The 15322-nt window shown below is 47.8% G+C and overlaps 1 protein-coding gene across 1 annotated transcript in view; it reads left to right on the forward strand.

Moving 5' to 3' along the window:
* cdh8 (cadherin 8) overlaps positions 1 to 15322 on the forward strand; it is a gene marked incomplete at both ends in the record, with an annotated part of 166457 nt that overhangs the window by 132199 nt on the left and 18936 nt on the right. Inside the window, 3 exons of the mRNA XM_083652610.1 lie at positions 8018 to 8154; positions 11976 to 12097; positions 13679 to 13796. Of these exons, the coding sequence (XP_083508736.1) occupies positions 8018 to 8154; positions 11976 to 12097; positions 13679 to 13796 (377 nt within the window). The remainder of the gene's footprint in view (positions 1 to 8017; positions 8155 to 11975; positions 12098 to 13678; positions 13797 to 15322) is intronic.

Genomic DNA, 15322 nt, shown 5'->3' on the forward strand with positions numbered 1-15322 from the left:
AAGAACAAATTCTTATTTACACTGACGGCCTGTGGTCTGTCTGTCTGTATCTCTCTCTATCCATTTTCACCTCTGTCTCAAGATTCAAGATTTTTATTGTCACTCCATGGTACAAGTATCACGTGTGAAATTATTGTGCTGAGGACTCCGTTTACAACATAGTACAAATATAACAGGGCATATGAGTGCAAAAACAACAAGAGACACAACAAGCAATAAGGCAGTATAGTGATAAGACAAGTCAGAGACAGTGGCATATTCACTGCACATACTGTAGGTGCACATGTCATGTGCATACTTTAGACGTGCTTAAACATTTCTGTCTGTCTGTCCTCTCTCTCTCTGTCTCTCTCCCTCTGTCTGTCTGTATCTCTTGTCTCTCTCTTTATCCCTCTGTCTGTCTGTATCTCCTCTCTCTCTCTCTCTCTCTCTCTGTCTGTATCTCCTCTCTCTCTCTCTCTGGTATCAAACCTGCAGGGTTGCTGTCAACAGGTCTCCACAGATAGGGCTGAGCAGCTCCACTGTGAGATGGGATGAGAGGCAGGGTTAGGAAGGCAGGGGCCCGGGGGTGAGCAGGGGGGTCCTGGTGGTGGAGGGGGAAAGGAGGTCGGGGGAGAGCCAGCCTCGGGGAATTGGATAGGGGGATTGGATTAGAAATGGCTCGAGCACCAGACGGGGGGGTGGGGTGGGGTGGGGGGTGGGGGTGTACTCTCTGACTCACACTGAATAATCAACATGGTCTCAACAGCACTTCATGTTGGCCGTCATGAAAATAGTATCTGTATTGTTCGTGCACATGGAAGAGATTTTGCCTTTTTTCTGTCAAATGAACACTAACTAAAAATCATGCCTCCACCACAAATTTTAAAACGTACAAAGCAACACGACCTAAAACAATTTCACTATGACCGCAGAGACCCGGGTTCAATTCCCAGCAGTGGTACTTCTGACCAGCTTGGTCAGATGTTCCTACAGACACAGTTGGCCGTGTCTGCGGGTGGGAACCCGTGGGGTATGAGTCGCTGCACTACTGCCTCCTGTGGTCGGTCAAGTTAGGTTAGGCTTAACACGTTCACTGCCAATGGCGAGTTGACTCGTCAAAAAAATTCCAACGGTTGACTGCCAATGACGAGTTGAGACGTCAAAAAAAAAAAAAAAATTTTTTTTTACGGTGCTACGTGGATCAATGCCCCCCACTTCTCCTATAAAAATATTGGAGCGACCGAACGTGTACAACCCATTCCACCGACCCACTAAGTGGCGACAGTGCTCTCCATTCTAGAGGAAAGGCAAGCAAAAAGCAGTGTGAGGAAGCCATTCTCATGAAAATGGATTGGCGAAAACGCTTTCGCGCTTGGGAGCTGGCGGTGGGGTTTTGCAAATTTGCATAATAGATTACGGGTGGAACACACTTTGAAACACGCAGCATAAATAAGACCAGAATCGCAAAAGCTTCATCAAAGCTCTCAGAACCCCAAGAAACGAGCGAGCCCATCCATCCAGACTTGCCCAGCGGCCGCCAGGCAGACAGGCACAGCAGCAGCAAAGCAGTGAGACTGGTGACGCGAGGTTACAGCAGCAGCAGCAACGAGCTTGTGACACGCCCGCTGCAGCCAAGAAGAACACACACGGAGGGAGGAGTTTGAAGGAGAGGGGTGTTTCCTGCTGTTATGGAGGAAATTACTGTTCAAAACTATTGTTTAGATGTCTGACGTCTTACTGATGCCAAAAATGAATGGTTAAAGTGACTGTTCTATCGAATTTCACAAAAAGCCGTTTATCTCAGAATAAATTTACAGACGCTGAAACCATGCTGTATTCAACTGCTAATGCTTACATAACTACTAACTCTACAAACTAACTCTTTTAGACAGAGAAAGCACACATTCTATTAGTTCTTTTGAGATATTGTGTGTTCACAAAATCCTAACAGAAACGAATCCTCGGCTCTTGAAAGATGAGCCAGAATCCTCAAAAAAACCCTCTGGCAGAAGCTAACTACAGTTTTGAAAAACGGCTGGCAGTGAATGTGTTAAATAACAGAAACCTCAAATGTGACTTATGGTTCAAATGTAGACTGTGGACACACTGGGATCGAACACGGGTCTCCGGTGTAAAAGACCTGGATGCCACCCTACATGCTGCCCCGCCTATTTGAATGTGACCACGTTATTTTTTTGTGAAATACGTCGTCGTGCTCAGAGTGACGAAAAACATACATGAAATATGCAATCTTTCTTTGTGACTGTCACGAAAATATGGAAGGAAATGTGTCTATGTACATGACTCAATAGATGACACAATGTGACAGACCAGGCTGCTCTGACTCAGACGCAATAACAGTTTGAGGGAGAGTGGCAGATTGTAGAGCGAGGGAGCGAGAGTGAGACAGGGAGGGAGCGAGAGTGAGACAGGGAGGGAGCGAGAGTGAGACAGGGAGGGAGCGAGAGTGAGACAGGGAGTGAGAGTGAGACAGGGAGGGAGCGAGAGTGAGACAGGGAGGGAGCGAGAGTGAGACAGGGAGGGAGCGAGAGTGAGACAGGGAGGGAGTGAGAGTGAGACATGGAGGGAGCGAGATTGAGACAGGGAGTGAGAGTGAGACAGGGAGGGAGCGAGAGTGAGACAGGGAGGGAGCGAGAGTGAGACAGGGAGGGAGCGAGAGTGAGACAGGGAGGGAGCGAGAGTGAGACATGGAGGGAGCGAGAGTGAGAAAGGGAGTGAGAGTGAGACAGCTGAGGGAGCGAGAGTGAGACAGGGAGGGAGCGAGAGTGAGACAGGGAGGGAGCGAGAGTGAGACAGGGAGGGAGCGATAGTGAGACAGGGAGGGAGCGAGAGTGAGACAGGGAGGGAGCGAGAGTGAGACAGGGAGTGAGCGAGAGTGAGACAGGGAGTGAGAGTGAGACAGGGAGGGAGCGGTGTCCACCCGCTATGCCGACGACTCGCAATGCCGACCTTAGGTTTAGGCGTGGGGGGTGGGAGAGGTTAGGTTTTGGGTTAGGGTCTGGGGGAGGTTAGGTTTAGGTGTGGGGGTGGGAGAGGTTAGGTTTTGGGTTAGGGTCTGGGGGAGGTTAGGTTTAGGCATGGGGGCTGGGAGAGGGGAGGTCGGAACAGCGAGAGGTCGGAACAGCGACATGGAACCGAGGGAGTGAGAGTGAGACAGGGAGGGAGCGAGAGTGAGACAGGGAGGGAGTGAGAGTGAGACAGGGAGGGAGTGAGAGTGAGACAGGGAGGGAGTGAGAGTGAGACAGGGAGGGAGCGAGAGTGAGACAGCTGAGGCAGCGAGAGTGAGACAAGGAGGGAGTGAGAGTGAGACAGGGAGGGAGTGAGAGTGAGACAGGGAGGGAGCGAGAGTGAGACAGCTGAGGCAGTGAGAGTGAGACAGGGAGGGAGCGAGAGTGAGACAGGGAGGGAGTGAGAGTGAGACAGGGAGGGAGCAAGAGTGAGACAGCGAGGGAGTGAGAGTGAGACAGGGAGGGAGCGAGAGAGTGAGACAGGGAGGGAGCGAGAGAGAGACAGGGAGGGAGTGAGAGTGATACAGAGAGGGAGCGAGAGAGTGGGACAGGGAGGGAGTGAGAGTGAGACAGGGAACGAGAGTGAGACAGGGAACAAGAGTGAGACAGGTAGGGAGCGAGAGTAAGACAGCGAGGGAGCGAGAGTGAGACAGGGAGGGAGCGAGAGAGTGAGACAGGGAGGGAGCGAGAGAGAGACAGGGAGGGAGTGAGAGTGATACAGAGAGGGAGCGAGAGAGTGGGACAGGGAGGGAGTGAGAGTGAGACAGGGAATGAGAGTGAGACAGGGAACAAGAGTGAGACAGGGAGGGAGCGAGAGTGAGACAGGCACGCATAACGGCAAATGGGATGTGTGACACAAACAATGACCGGTAATGACAGATGTCCTTTTTTGGGGTTTGGAGTTCACACCGCACTGCTGGAGTCCCGCGGGGAAGTTTCAGAAATCTCCGCTGTATCTAGAAAGACTGTACGAAGCTTCTGTATGTAGAAAGAAGCTTGGAGTCACGGCCGCGTCACGCCAGAGTGGCCATCTGGAAGTGCCTCTGACTGACGAGGACTTGAACTCTGGTCCCACAACATAGTTTATGAGTTGTCCTGCAAAACAAGACATCTACCATCAGTCAAGGTGACACATTATACATTGGTCAAAGGTTCATCTCCATTACATTCTTTATCGCCCCCGCCCTACAACTCAGGCGTGCTCCTAACTCATTATTGCGATGCCTTTGGGAGCCATCAGCAGATCTCAAACAGGGTGAACAGCAGCCCATCTCTTACCGGCACATAACCAGTACTAATGGTGTGTTTGTAGGGGGAAGGCCGGCGTGGCCGCGGCCAGAGGAGCGTCTCTCAGACCTTCTTGGGCTTTAACGCCCCCCGCAGGCTAATGTGAAGGCAGTGATTACTCCTCAGATGATCATTATTGACTTCCTACTGCTTTTACTGTGCATTCATCCACAGGTCCCTCTGTAATGGATAAGGCCCCATTAGGCACAGTGCCTGAGGGACCGTGTAGAGCGCTTCAGCACCACGCTCTCCAGTGTGGTGTGGACTCTGCAGTTTAGATCATCTCCAGTGTGGTGTGGACTCTGCAGTTTAGATCATCTCCAGTGTGGTGTGGACTCTGCAGTTTAGATCATCTCCAGTGTGGTGTGGACTCTGCAGTCTAGATCATCTCCAGTGTGGTGTGGACTCTGCAGTCTAGTTTGTCTCCAGTGTGGTGTGGACTCTACAGTCTAGTTTGTCTCCAGTGTGGTGTGGACTCTGTAGTTTAGATCACCTCCAGTGTGGTGTGGACTCTGGAGTTTAGATCATCTCCAGTGTGGTGTGGACTCTGCAGTCTAGTTTGTCTCCAGTGTGGTGTGGACTCTACAGTCTAGTTTGTCTCCAGTGTGGTGTGGACTCTACAGTCTAGTTTGTCTCCAGTGTGGTGTGGACTCTGTAGTTTAGATCACCTCCAGTGTGGTGTGGACTCTGGAGTTTAGATCATCTCCAGTGTGGTGTGGACTCTGCAGTCTAGTTTGTCTCCAGTGTGGTGTGGACTCTGCAGTCTAGTTTGTCTCCAGTGTGGTGTGGACTCTACAGTCTAGTTTGTCTCCAGTGTGGTGTGGACTCTGTAGTTTAGATCACCTCCAGTGTGGTGTGGACTCTGGAGTTTAGATCATCTCCAGTGTGGTGTGGACTCTGCAGTCTAGTTTGTCTCCAGTGTGGTGTGGACTCTACAGTCTAGTTTGTCTCCAGTGTGGTGTGGACTCGGCAGTCTAGTTTGTCTCCAGTGTGGTGTGGACTCTGCAGTCTAGTTTGTCTCCAGTGTGGTGTGGACTCTACAGTCTAGTTTGTCTCCAGTGTGGTGTGGACTCTGTAGTTTAGATCACCTCCAGTGTGGTGTGGACTCTGGAGTTTAGATCATCTCCAGTGTGGTGTGGACTCTGGAGTTTAGATCATCTCCAGTGTGGTGTGGACTCGGCAGTCTAGTTTGTCTCCAGTGTGGTGTGGACTCTACAGTCTAGTTTGTCTCCAGTGTGGTGTGGACTCTACAGTCTAGTTTGTCTCCAGTGTGGTGTGGACTCTGTAGTTTAGATCACCTCCAGTGTGGTGTGGACTCTGGAGTTTAGATCATCTCCAGTGTGGTGTGGACTCTGGAGTTTAGATCATCTCCAGTGTGGTGTGGACTCGGCAGTCTAGTTTGTCTCCAGTGTGGTGTGGACTCTACAGTCTAGTTTGTCTCCAGTGTGCTGTGGACTCTGCAGTCTAGTTTGTCTCCAGTGTGGTGTGAACTCTACAGTCTAGTTTGTCTCCAGTGTGGTGTGGACTCTGCAGTCTAGTTTGTCTCCAGTGTGGTGTGAACTCTGCAGTTTAGATCATCTCCAGTGTGGTGTGAACTCTACAGTCTAGTTTGTCTCCAGTGTGGTGTGGACTCTACAGTCTAGTTTGTCTCCAGTGTGGTGTGGACTCTACAGTCTAGTTTGTCTCCAGTGTGGTGTGGACTCTGTAGTTTAGATCACCTCCAGTGTGGTGTGGACTCTGGAGTTTAGATCATCTCCAGTGTGGTGTGGATTCGGCAGTCTAGTTTGTCTCCAGTGTGGTGTGGACTCTACAGTCTAGTTTGTCTCCAGTGTGCTGTGGACTCTGCAGTTTAGTTTGTCTCCAGTGTGGTGTGGACTCTGCAGTCTAGTTTGTCTCCAGTGTGGTGTGGACTCTACAGTCTAGTTTGTCTCCAGTGTGATGTGGACTCTGCAGTCTAGTTTGTCTCCAGTGTGGTGTGGACTCTACAGTCTAGTTTGTCTCCAGTGTGGTGTGGACTCTGGAGTTTAGATAGTCTCCAGTGTGGTGTGGACTCTGCAGTCTAGTTTGTCTCCAGTGTGCTGTGGACTCTGCAGTCTAGTTTGTCTCCAGTGTGGTGTGAACTCTGCAGTCTAGTTTGTCTCCAGTGTGGTGTGGACTCTGCAGTCTAGTTTGTCTCCAGTGTGGTGTGGACTCTGCAGTCTAGTTTGTCTCCAGTGTGGTGTGGACTCTGCAGTCTAGTTTGTCTCCAGTGTGGTGTGGACTACTCTACAGTCTAGTTTGTCCTCCAGTGTGGTGTGAACTCTGCAGTTTAGTTTGTCTCCAGTGTGGTGTGGACTCTGGAGTTTAGATAGTCTCCAGTGTGGTGTGGACTCTGCAGTCTAGTTTGTCCTCCAGTGTGGTGTGGACTCTGCAGTTTAGTTTGTCTCCAGTGTGGTGTGGACTCTGGAGATTAGATAGTCTCCAGTGTGGTGTGGACTCTGCAGTTTAGATAGTCTCCAGTGTGGTGTGGACTCTGGAGTTTAGATAGTCTCCAGTGTGGTGTGGACTCTGCAGTTTAGATAGTCACCAGTGTGGTGTGGACTCTGTAGTTTAGATAGTCTCCAGTGTGGTGTGGACTCTGTAGTTTAGATAGTCTCCAGTGTGGTGTGGACTCTGCAGTCTAGTTTGTCTCCAGTGTGGTGTGGACTCTGCAGTTTAGTTTGTCTCCAGTGTGGTGTGGACTCTGGAGTTTAGATAGTCTCCAGTGTGGTGTGGACTCTGCAGTTTAGATAGTCTCCAGTGTGGTGTGGACTCTGGAGTTTAGATAGTCTCCAGTGTGGTGTGGACTCTGCAGTTTAGATAGTCTCCAGTGTGGTGTGGACTCTGTAGTTTAGATAGTCTCCAGTGTGGTGTGGACTCTGTAGTTTAGATAGTCTCCAGTGTGGTGTGGACTCTGCAGTCTAGTTTGTCTCCAGTGTGATGTGGACTCTGCAGTCTAGTTTGTCTCCAGTGTGGTGTGGACTCTACAGTCTAGTTTGTCTCCAGTGTGGTGTGGACTCTGCAGTTTAGTTTGTCTCCAGTGTGATGTGGACTCTACAGTCTAGTTTGTCTCCAGTGTGGTGTGGACTCTGCAGTTTAGTTTGTCTCCAGTGTGGTGTGGACTCTGCAGTTTAGTTTGTCTCCAGTGTGGTGTGGACTCTGCAGTCTAGTTTGTCTCCAGTGTGGTGTGGACTCTGCAGTTTAGTTTGTCTCCAGTGTGGTGTGGACTCTACAGTCTAGTTTGTCTCCAGTGTAGTGTGAACTCTGCAGTCTAGATTGTCTCCAGTGTGGTGTGGACTCTGCAGTCTAGTTTGTCTCCAGTGTGGTGTGGACTCTGCAGTTTAGTTTGTCTCCAGTGTGGTGTGAACTCTGTAGTTTAGATCACCTCCAGTGTGGTGTGGACTCTGTAGTTTAGATCACCTCCAGTGTGGTGTGAACTCTACAGTCTAGTTTGTCTCCAGTGTGGTGTGGACTCTGCAGTCTAGTTTGTCTCCAGTGTGGTGTGAACTCTGCAGTTTAGTTTGTCTCCAGTGTGGTGTGGACTCTGCAGTTTAGTTTGTCTCCAGTGTGGTGTGGACTCTGCAGTTTAGTTTGTCTCCAGTGTGGTGTGGACTCTGCAGTCTAGTTTGTCTCCAGTGTGGTGTGGACTCTACAGTTTAGTTTTGATGTGAACTGTCTGATGGTGGGTTGCTTCTCGTCAGGTACTTCATCGATCGCCACACGGACCTGGAGAGGCAGTTCAACATCAACGTGGACGACGGGAAGATCACGCTGGCCAAGCTGCTGGACCGGGAGACCGACATGTGGCACAACATCACCGTGACGGCCACAGAAGTCCGTAAGTAACCTCTTCTCGCTCCCCACTGCCTCTGTGTTCATGAACGTTAAAGGACCAGTTCACCCTAAAAATAAAAAAAATAGTTTCCCTGTTACCTGCAGCGCTATTCGTCCATGATTGTTTTGGTGTGCGTTTTGGAGATATTGGCTGTAGAGATGTCTGCCCTCTCTTGAATAGACCGTTTTCACGGAATTGTGTTGCTACGGAACAGTTTGGTAAGCTATAGAGCAATTTAGAATGTCTGTGTTGTCAAGTTAAAACCATCTATACAATGGAACTGGTGCCAACAAAATACATTTGAAAAACTCAACAGCAATGTCTCTTTCCAAAAATCATGACCCAGTTACTCAAGATAATCCACAGACCTTGTTGTGAGCAGTTTCATGTAGGAACTATTTTCTTTCGGTTTGTGGATTATCTTGAGTAATTGGCTCATGATTTCGGGACAGAAGGGGTTGCTGTTGAGTTTTTCAAATGTATTTTTTGTGTGTGTGCTATGAGCACCAAAAGTCGAATGCCATCCAGTTCCATTCTATTGGAGAGATGGCAGACATATCTATAGCCGATATCTCCAAAATTCTGCAACTCACACCAAAATGATCTAGATTGATAAATAGCACTACAGGTATGAGGTGAAATACATGTATGTATTTTTGATTTTGGGGTGAACTAATCTCCTAAATGGAAGTTGGAACCCCTCGTTAATGTTTCGCTTGCACCTGTGTTACTACCTGCCGTTTAGACACAAAATGGCTGCTGTGAAAAGGTCAATCAGCTTATAAGCCCGAGAGCTGCGAGTCTTCCGAGGCCCGCGGCCTGCTGGCTGCTGCACGCATCCCTCCGCCGCGAGTCGACCGTAGTACCGGCGCTTTGTAAAGGCGTCGCTTTTAATCGTTCGGCGAGTGCGCGGCGGCACAAACAATTAGCGCCGGAATCCACAGAGGCAGCAAATAGGCTAATTTGCTGAGTTTTGATTGAATTAAACAGCTCAGTAGTCAATTTGTGGAAGTGCAAGAACATTAAGACGTATCAAATAAACAGTTTTAAAGACGTGCTCCGCGGTGGCTCGCTCCGACGCCGGCATCCATTACAGATTAGAAAACATCTGCGGAGCGCAGAACTCACTGAGTGCTGCGTGGGAAATGTTGCAGGCAGCACTACAAACAGCTCAAACCATATGTACAGCTTTATTAGCATACAGATTGTTTCAGGGGGGGCCTGTACGTTGTGATAAAACTTAATGTACCCCTTAAAGCTATTGGAACAGAAATGTACACAGCTTGTAACTTTTGTTCTCTCCTCGCCTGTTCTATCTCTCTCTCTCTCTCTCTCTGTCATTTCTTAATCAAAGGAAACTCATTAATCGTCAGGCTAAATGACGCCGTGTTCTGGCCACGCAACGCAGCAGAACCCCCCCCCCCCCCCCCGGGCATCATAGCAGCCCGTCAGATAAATCGAACGTGTCTCGTTCGATATGCGGTTCTTGTCTCGTCTAAAACTGCCTTTTCATGCCCGCGGGCAAAGTAACTGCGGCTGGAGATAGCGCGGCGTCTCAGAGCTGCACCTAATAGGAATTTACCAAAATAAATATGGCAGTTTTGCTCGTCGTTGGCGGGGGGGGGAGGAGAGGCGCCGGGTGTCTTTGGCGGCGCGGGCGGGGGCGGGGGAGGCGGGTGTCTTCTCTGGCGTGAAGAGGAATAGATGTGTTCCCACTTCTGTCTCCGTGCCATTTGCCACCCAAACGGAGGCAGGGTGCGTACGCTCTGCCGCCGCCTCGCACCAGCTGACATCTGACTAATCAGATCCTATTCCCCCTCCGCCGCTCAGGCACAGTCACTTGTGTAGGGGGAGCTCAATCTCTCTCTCTCTCTCTCTCTCTCCCTCTCTCTCTCCCTCCCTCTCTCTCTCTCTCTCTCTCTCTCCCTCTCTCTCTCTCTCTCTCTCCCTCTCTCTCTCTCCCTCTCTCTCTCCCTCCCTCTCTCTCTCTCTCTCTCTCTCTCTCTCTCTCTCCCTCTCTCTCTCTCTCTCTCTCCCTCTCTCTCTCTCTCTCTCTCTCTCTCTGCACTGCCTACAACCATCCATCATTGTCGACCTCGTCTCCTGGGCTCCACCACTGGCCATTTATTTCTGGGGCACATGTCCACCACTCCATGGCTAGCCGTTAAAGGGAATAGAGATATAGATATATAAGATATATGCCTATGACATATTTTCATACTGGCGTTTAGATATACTCTAAATTAATAAAACATGACAGACAAAGAAAATAGCATTGTGTACATGCCAGCAGGCTGTGCAAAAGATATATTGGCAAATAGGGCTGCACAATAAATCGAAATGTAATCCAAATCGCTATCTAGGCTATTTTTGAATCGGCTTGTTAAAGGAGAAATGTGTGTCAAAAATACCGTTTTAAATTGAATATTGTCGCGCTGCAGAGATGTCCCTGCCTACACATTATTCTACAGAAATTTTAAGAAAACATCTGTCTTTGGTACAGATCCCCGCAAAAATCACACCATATTTATTATATTATATATAACATATATATGTTTTTCAATTAAAATGAGAATGATACAAGTGATCATTCCCTCTAATATCACAAATCATATATATCGATTGCAATATCAGTCTAAATCATCGCAATTTGATTTTTTTTAATCGTGTAGTAGTCCTTTAGGCAAATGCACCCTTGTCAAAATTGTGCCTAACTTTAGAGCATTATTTAATCATCCTTCCTGACAAGCTAGCGCCTCTGGCTTTACAGTAACAGGCCTACTACAGCCTCATCTGATGAAGGTCTTTGGACTGAAATGTTCTTTCTGTTAATAAACCTTTTTGCAAGTGGAGACAATGTGCGCGAGTTCTCTTGTCTTTGGATTCAGTCAGGTCGTTTTGAGGTGTGCAGAACCACAGCACCTCCCGACACAGGGAGAGTTTCTTTCCAAATGCCATCCGCCTCCTCAACAAGACCCCAAAGCCCCCCCACAAATCAGGACTTCATCACTCCCTCCCCCCTGATGCCGCGGCTAAACAACAGCGGTGTCGTCGGCCACAGTCAGTGACACCGCCCTCTGGGGGCCAAATGAACAGATAATTGCTTTTAAAGTTGGCGTTTGCACCAGTGATTAATAAATACACTCGTTTACACGACTCTGGGAAGCGGCTGTCAATTACGCCTGATGAATAATTCCAATCAAAATCTAATCTAATTAAACTGCCTTTTATTGTCGTTTTAGACAGCTGCCATTGGCTCATCAATATGCATGTTTTAACCCTCATGTATTAAACATTACAGGGGATTTCTAAAGCTATTTGAACAGGACATTATACATACATACTGTACATACATACAGACAGACAGACAAGACAGACAAGACAGACAGACAGACAGACAGACAGACAGACAGACAGACAGACAGACAGACAGACAGACAGACAGACAGACAGACAGACAGACACACACACACACACACACACATTTATATATATATATATATATATATATATATATATATATATATATATATATATATATATATATATATGTATATATATATATATATATATATATATATATATATATATATATATATATATATATATATATATATATATGAAATAAAGATGAAAAAATCTAACTGGGTCAGCTGTGCAACCTTGTTTTTTCCAGTTATACTTTGCTCAATGTCTTTTATCTTTCTACCTCTATCCTCTATCTGTCTCCCTTTCTCTCTCTCTCTCGCTCTTTCTATCTATCTATCTATCTATCTATCTATCTATCTATCTATCTATCATCTATCTATCTATCTGTATATTAGGGAACCACAGTCAGATCTCCAGGGCGATTGTGGCCATCAGAGTAATGGACATTAACGACAATGCCCCAGAGTTTGCCAGTGAATACGAGGCCTTCTTGTGTGAAAATGGAAAACCTGGCCAGGTAAGGAGAGAAGGGGCCCATCTATCAACCCTGCAATCTATCTCTCTCTCTCTCTCTCTCTTTCTTTCTTCCTCTCCCCCGCTCTCTCTCTCTCTCTCTCCCCTCCCCTCCCCTGTAATGATTGACCACCGTGAATTATAGCCTATTTATTTGACTGGGAAACTACAGAGGTGGTGGAGGGAGGGAGGCTGCCCCCCCGCCTCCCTCCCTCGACGCCGCCTGCGAGCGAAGCAAAGGGGGAATGAGAGCAGTCTGAATTGATCAGAGTGGATCATAATTCAGGACTGTGGTTCAGCTCGTGGTCCAGATGGCACAATGCTCCCCGGCCAAAGAGCCTGCCTGGACAACTACTTAGCATTCTGCTGCCCATCACTCGGCCTCATTCAGAGGAACCGGTGCACAATGCAGAGCTTCACCGAGAGGAACGGGACTTGAATTCCAATTTCCAATCAATCATAAAGACGTAGAGCAGGATGAGCCCTGTGATGACAGATTAACAGATAGAGGCATGCATGCGTCTGAGCGCGTGCCAGACGAGACAGGAGCCTATTGATAATCATCTCAAACTCACAGAATGAATAGGGGCCTATATTTCATGTGGTGTGAGCCAGCCAGTGTTACACTGAGACCATTAATGTGAAGGCTACAACAAAATGTAATGTCATGAATAGCCTGACTCGGCTAACAGCTTCGGGCCCGAGCTCCATGCCTGTGTGTCTTTTTCAGAGATTGGAAAAGTAGACACATTCTTTACTTAACCCCATTGATACCTGATGCAGCATTTGTGTGTGTATCCCTTTAAGACCGCGAACCGTGTGACACGGTTCGCGGTCTTAAAGGGATACACACACAAATGAGGGATATACACGCAAATGCTGCATCAGTGGTGGCGCACGCGCACGCGGCGACCCGGCTGAGGGCAGTAGATGGTTATCCACTACTGTCTGATGTGAACCAAAGTGCCCTTCTGGGACATGTATTAAACTGATTGATTGATTGATTGATTGATTGATGGGTTAAGTAGAAGTGCAGTTCACTAATGAGAGACTAGTAGAAAGTATAACAAGCTTTAATGATACAACATTAATTGTGGCGTATGACTCCATGATATGATGACGCTCTCCTGAGATGATGAGAGGGGCGTCGTCAGCGAAGAATAGGATAGGAAATCCCCCCCATAGGGAATTCTTCAGGAGTCGACTCATGATGATGGTGGTGGTCAGGGGAGGAGGTGGGGCGAAAACAACTGCTTCAGCGATGATGATCAGCAACTGCGAATGACACATAGCACATACGCAGCACCTAGCAAACAAGAGTAAAACATGGACTCTGACATACTACGCTGGTTAGGTGATTGGATCAGCAGGAAGGGAATAGCTTGGGCTGATTGGTTAATGCCACATGAGGGGAAGCAGCGTGGGAAACTGTGAATGGATGAGGAGACAGCATGAATGAAAGGGGGCGTGCCTAAGAATGACCTGTAACTGTGATATGACCTGAAAAAAAGTTGTCCTATTAGTATAGTAACAAAGTATTTGTACTTAGTTACTTCCCATCTGTGGTGTTTCTGTCTCGACGCAGGTGATCCAGACCGTCAGTGCCGTGGATAAAGACGACCCGATCCAGGGCCACTATTTTGACTACCGCCTCATCCCAGAGATGCTCAACAACCCCAACTTCACCATTAAAAACAACCAAGGTGAGACCAACTTCACCATTAAAAACAACCAAGGTGAGACCAACTTCACCAGTAAAAACAACCAAGGTGAGACCAACTTCACCAGTAAAAACAACCAAGGTGAGACCAACTTCACCAGTAAAAACAACCAAGGTGAGAGGAGAAGAAGGGGAGATGGCGAAAAGCATTAAAAGAAAAGTGTCATGTGACTGAAGTTTGTGCAAATTCCTCCCATTGGCTTTCCATTGTAATCCCTATCCCGAGGCGTGTTAGCCACAGTGGAGAGGAAAGCTGCTGGATCAGTGTAGCCCACAGTTAGCAGATGTTAAACTGTCTGGACATCCGTTTTTCCCTTCACTCCCCACAGTGCGTTTTGAGGGAAACAAAATGAATGGGCTCCAAATGGCTTTTCCTGCTATAGATCTCGCAGCTCAATGTACTGTAGGGCGAGTTGCAGCGTGGCAGATGCCCCTACATTTATTTGCTAAATACTCTGATTGGTTTATTTGCCGTTTACTTCACTGCTCTTGTCGTGCCTCTCCTCCGTCACTCGCTCTGAAGAGGCTGTTTGTGGAACGCTTTCGGCTCAGGGCAGAGACATCTTCACATGCTATTGTCCTTCTGTTGGATAGTAGAGTTAGAGAGGCTGCAGGCCAGCTAGCATAGGAGCTGCCACCTCGATTGGTAGAGAAAGGAGTCTATAAAAAACCAGGACATCAAAATGGACAGGATCTCTTTGGAAACAGGTGCATTACTGTAACTCCACTGTGGAAACAGGTGCATTACTGTAACTGTGCACTGTGGAAACAGGTGCATTACTTTAATTATGCACTGTGGAAACAGGTGCATTACTGTAATTATGCACTGTGGAAACAGGTGCATTATTGTAACTGTGCACTGTGGAAACAGGTGCATTACTGTAACTGTGCACTGTGGAAACAGGTGCATTATTGTAACTGTGCACTGTGTAAACAGGTGCATTATTGTAACTGTGCACTGTAGAAACAGGTGCATTACGTAACTGTGCACTGTGGAAACAGGTGCATTATTGTAACTGTGCACTGTAGAAACAGGTGCATTACTGTAACTGTGCACTGTGGAAACAGGTGCATTACTGTAACTGTGCACTGTAGAAACAGGTGCATTACTGTAACTGTGCACTGTGGAAACAGGTGCATTACTGTAACTGTGCACTGTAGAAACAGGTGCATTACTGTAACTGTGCACTGTGGAAACAGGTGCATTACTGTAACTCCACTGTGGAAACAGGTGCATTATTGTAACTGTGCACTGTAGAAACAGGTGCATTACTGTAACTGTGCACTGTGGAAACAGGTGCATTACTGTAACTCCACTGTGGAAACAGGTGCATTACTGTAACTGTGCACTGTGGAAACAGGTGCATTACTTTAATTATGCACTGTGGAAACAGGTGCATTACTGTAATTATGCACTGTGGAAAGAGGTGCATTACTGTAACTGTGCACTGTGGAAACAGGTGCATTACTGTAACTGTAGTGTGCACTGTGGAAACAGGTGCATTACTT

The sequence above is a fragment of the Poromitra crassiceps genome, assembly GCF_964638095.1.
Source record: "Poromitra crassiceps genome assembly, chromosome: 16".
Taxonomy (NCBI): domain Eukaryota; kingdom Metazoa; phylum Chordata; class Actinopteri; order Beryciformes; family Melamphaidae; genus Poromitra; species Poromitra crassiceps.